The 3,698-nt window shown below is 43.5% G+C and overlaps 1 protein-coding gene across 1 annotated transcript in view; it reads left to right on the plus strand.

The window, feature by feature from the left end:
* Window positions 1–3,698, plus strand: part of WDR11 (WD repeat domain 11) — an 82,435-nt gene that overhangs the window by 42,002 nt on the left and 36,735 nt on the right. The window contains exons 3-5 of the mRNA XM_015560157.1: window positions 350–503; window positions 1,433–1,606; window positions 3,315–3,501. Coding sequence (XP_015415643.1) covers window positions 350–503; window positions 1,433–1,606; window positions 3,315–3,501 — 515 coding nt within the window. The remainder of the gene's footprint in view (window positions 1–349; window positions 504–1,432; window positions 1,607–3,314; window positions 3,502–3,698) is intronic.

Raw genomic sequence — 3,698 nt, forward strand, 5'->3', positions numbered from 1 at the left:
ATTGCCTGGGCCTCTCATTCGTTATTAGTTCTGAGCACTTGGCATGTACCAAGGAGAGAGAGATGAAAGCCGTCCAACAGCTCATTGTCTAGCGAGGAAGATGAAAGCACAATAGGGTGTGATGAGCGAGACGTGCGTAATGCACTGTGGGGAGACCAAGGGGCTGCATGTGGCCTGGGGGTCGGGATGGGGGGGGGGGGACACATAAAAAATTTGGGGAGGAGCAGGGCAGGAAAGAGGACGAATATACACAACGGGAAGTAGGTGCCGACGGCTCAAGGACGGGACACACATGTTTAATTTCATCCAGCGCAAGGGTTTCCCTGACCCGCTTTCTTCTTGACGCCAGGTCAAGTGGGCCCGAGAAAATTACCACCATAACATCGGCTCGCCGTACTCCTTGCGCCTGGCTTCTGCCGACGTCCATGGGAAAATCATCGTGTGGGATGTGGCGGCCGGAGTGGCTCAGTGTGAGATCCAAGAGCACGCCAAGCCCATCCAGGGTGAGGGACGGCTGCCTCTGGTGTGGGCATTCATGCCCTTCCTTTAATCCCCTCCCTTCCCCCTCTCTCTTGATTGTGTTCAGCCTGGTCTCTGGGTCTGAATCTAGTTGGGTTTTTTATCCTTATTAATACACTTCCGGGCATATTTCCTCCAATCTCAGCTGATTTGAGGTTTGGTAAAATGCATTAATTTCAGCATCCGCCTCAGTCATGCTTGATGAGAAAAGTTAAGCTGCTACAAACAATCCTGTAAATTAAGCTACAGGATAAGTAAACTTGGCCAAACTGCTATTTTATATTAGCCCTCAGTGCTTACTTTTCATTAATAGACATCAAAATTTTATTTTCATTTTTATATAGATAATTTGTGTATTTGTTGTCTTAAAAGCAGTAAGAGTATGCTGTGAACTCAAGGCTTTGACTGATGGGCTGTTTTGAATGAGTGAATTTTTAAAAATGACAGTTTAAAACATATTTGTTGGGTACTGACTATGTGCTAAGTACTGAGCTAGATACTTATCTTGTTTATTGTTGTGAAAAAACATGAAACTGCAAAGCCCCATTAAATAATTCCTCAAAAACATTAGGAAAGCCCGGCACCAGAGATCATGCCCAGGTCAGTCTTTGACATAAAGTTTTAAGTATTGATTACTGCAAATAGCCTTGTCTTTTCTTTGAAGTAAGATTTCAGATTACTTGCCAATTTTGACCTTGAGATGCTGATGTCCACGCATCTAATTTTTATATAAAATTAACTTTCCTCTGCAGTCCTGACACATAGACACATACATGCTACACTGCGTGGGAGGATCGTTAAGATTTTAAGGATTATGTAAAAAACAGCACACTACTAAACATCAAGGACAGTCAGCAGGCAAGTGTTTTGAGGTGGGTGATCACTGAACTTTGCCCTTGTCTGGTCTTTGCAGACGTTCAGTGGTTATGGAGCCAAGATGCCTCCCGAGACTTGCTGCTCGCAATCCACCCGCCAAACTACGTCGTGCTCTGGAATGCGGACACCGGCACCAAACTCTGGAAGAAGAGCTACGCAGACAACATCCTTTCCTTCTCTTTCGACCCGTTCGATTCCTCCCATTTAACTTGTGAGTAATGGTTTCTGTGGAAAATGAGTTGAGGTGTTTCTCATATAGTAACACTGTGTACATGTCACATGTTATGTATCAAAACTGTCCAAACGGCTGAGCAGAGGGAGAGACACCTCTGAGCTCCTCCAACAGGCGTGAAGCATAACCTGCAGCTGCTGATGCCGGCGTGGTCATAACCCATAGGGTTGGCAGGTGTTTGATTCAGCAGCTGGACTCCACTGTGTTGAATTTGTGAATAGAATTAGATTAGCCAGAGAGAGAGTCGTGCTGTTACCAACTCAAATTTAATTAAACTTGTTTTTCCTGGAACATTTAAAGAACCTGAGTTAAGTGTTTGATTTAATCTGACCAAATTCAGTCCTTCGTTTTTAAAAAAGCATTGTTCTAACCAGTGCCGTAACCAGATGCATGCAGGGAACAGAGGAGGCCAAGGGAGTTTTTTTCCTGCAGAAGTTGCTTTTACCAACGTGCAAAGTAAAACAGGATACATTAGGTTTTGTTTTTAGATATTTTTATGACTGAATTACTTAGAAAACATTTTTATCCAATTATCCAACAGGTGTTTCTTGGGCTATTACTATATGGGAGGCCTGTTCTGGGGCCTAGAAGATCTCTGTGAAACAAGGCAAAGACCCCTGCCCTCATCGAGTTTGCGTTCTAGTGAGAGGCAGGCAGGTCTAACCTCAGAGCGTAATGAATTGGTCACGTCTAGTGTATTAGCGGTCACAGGTGGTAGAACAAAGTGAAACAGGAAAAAGGGAACAAGGGAGAAGTGGGTGGAGAGTGGCCGGTTGTGCTGGGCGGAGGCCACTGTTGGTATTCTTCTCTAGATTTACAGAGACCAGGAACTCCCTGGACATCCTAAGATTCCATCTGAGGATCAAGAAGAAAAAGACATATTTAGACTGAGTAGTTCATGATAATCATAAATTTATATCATCAAGTCAAATATTTGAACCTAGCTAAGTGTGATAGGCAGAGCCTCATATATATGTATATATAGGGTGTCCCTAAAAAATGTATACACACTTTGAATAATTATAAAGGCAGTGTTTATTAAAATACATTTCATTTTTGAAAAGTAATAGAATCTACATTGTGTGTATACAGTTTTTGGGGACACCCTGTATATATGGGATTTTTGTGATTTTATATTCAAAAAAGTATTTAGATGTTGCAATTATGTGATATAATGAGGGAGGGTTTTTAATGAAAGTCCATGCACTGAATTTGAAAGAACAAACATTTGTTTTTTCTGCCAGGAACCTTATTGATTTCAGAGAGGAAGGGAGAGGGAGAGAGAGAGAGAAACATCAATGATGAGAGAGAATCATTGACTGGCTGCCTCCTGCACACCCCCCACTAGGGATCGAGCCCGCAACCCAGGCCTGTGCCCTGACTGGAATCGAACTCAGGACCCTTCAGTCCACAGAACGACACTCTGCCCACTGAGCCAAAATGGCCAGGGCTCTGGTATCTTTTAATATAAAACATTAATTTAGAATGCTGAGGTTGGAGGCCTCGGATGAATCGTAACGGGCCACCTGTTTCACTTCAACTTGGAGAACATTCCGTTACGTTATGACTGCAAACACTGCCAGTTCTGTACTGTTGAAATTATCGTTACCTTGCTCTCAAAATCATATTGGAGAAAACTGTGCTAAACTGGATTAAACTTCATTCGGGTTTGCTTCTCTCCATACAGTACTCACCAGCGAGGGTATTGTGTTCATCTCAGACTTCTCCCCCTCCAAGCCTCCCTCAGGCCCTGGGAAAAAAGTCTACATATCCAGCCCGCACGCTAGCCCAGCTCATAGCAAACCGGCTGCCGCCACGGGGGCCAAGAAGGCTCTTAATAAAGTCAAAATCTTAATCACTCAGGAGAAGCCTAGGTGAGTTACAGCGTGAAGCTAACGACAACGTGCATCTGTTTATCGTCTGTTCTTGAAAAAATCAGTTTTGAACTTGTACTGTGATTGATTTTCTTCGTCTCCCCCTTCCTCCTGTCCACTTTTGAATTTATAAGAGGAAAAATATTCTTTTTGTCTCTGCCCCTAAGGAGCCTCAGCATTTATCACGGCGCCTGTTT

This window comes from Myotis davidii, unplaced genomic scaffold, assembly GCF_000327345.1.
Source record: "Myotis davidii unplaced genomic scaffold, ASM32734v1 scaffold1055, whole genome shotgun sequence".
Lineage (NCBI taxonomy): Eukaryota > Metazoa > Chordata > Mammalia > Chiroptera > Vespertilionidae > Myotis > Myotis davidii.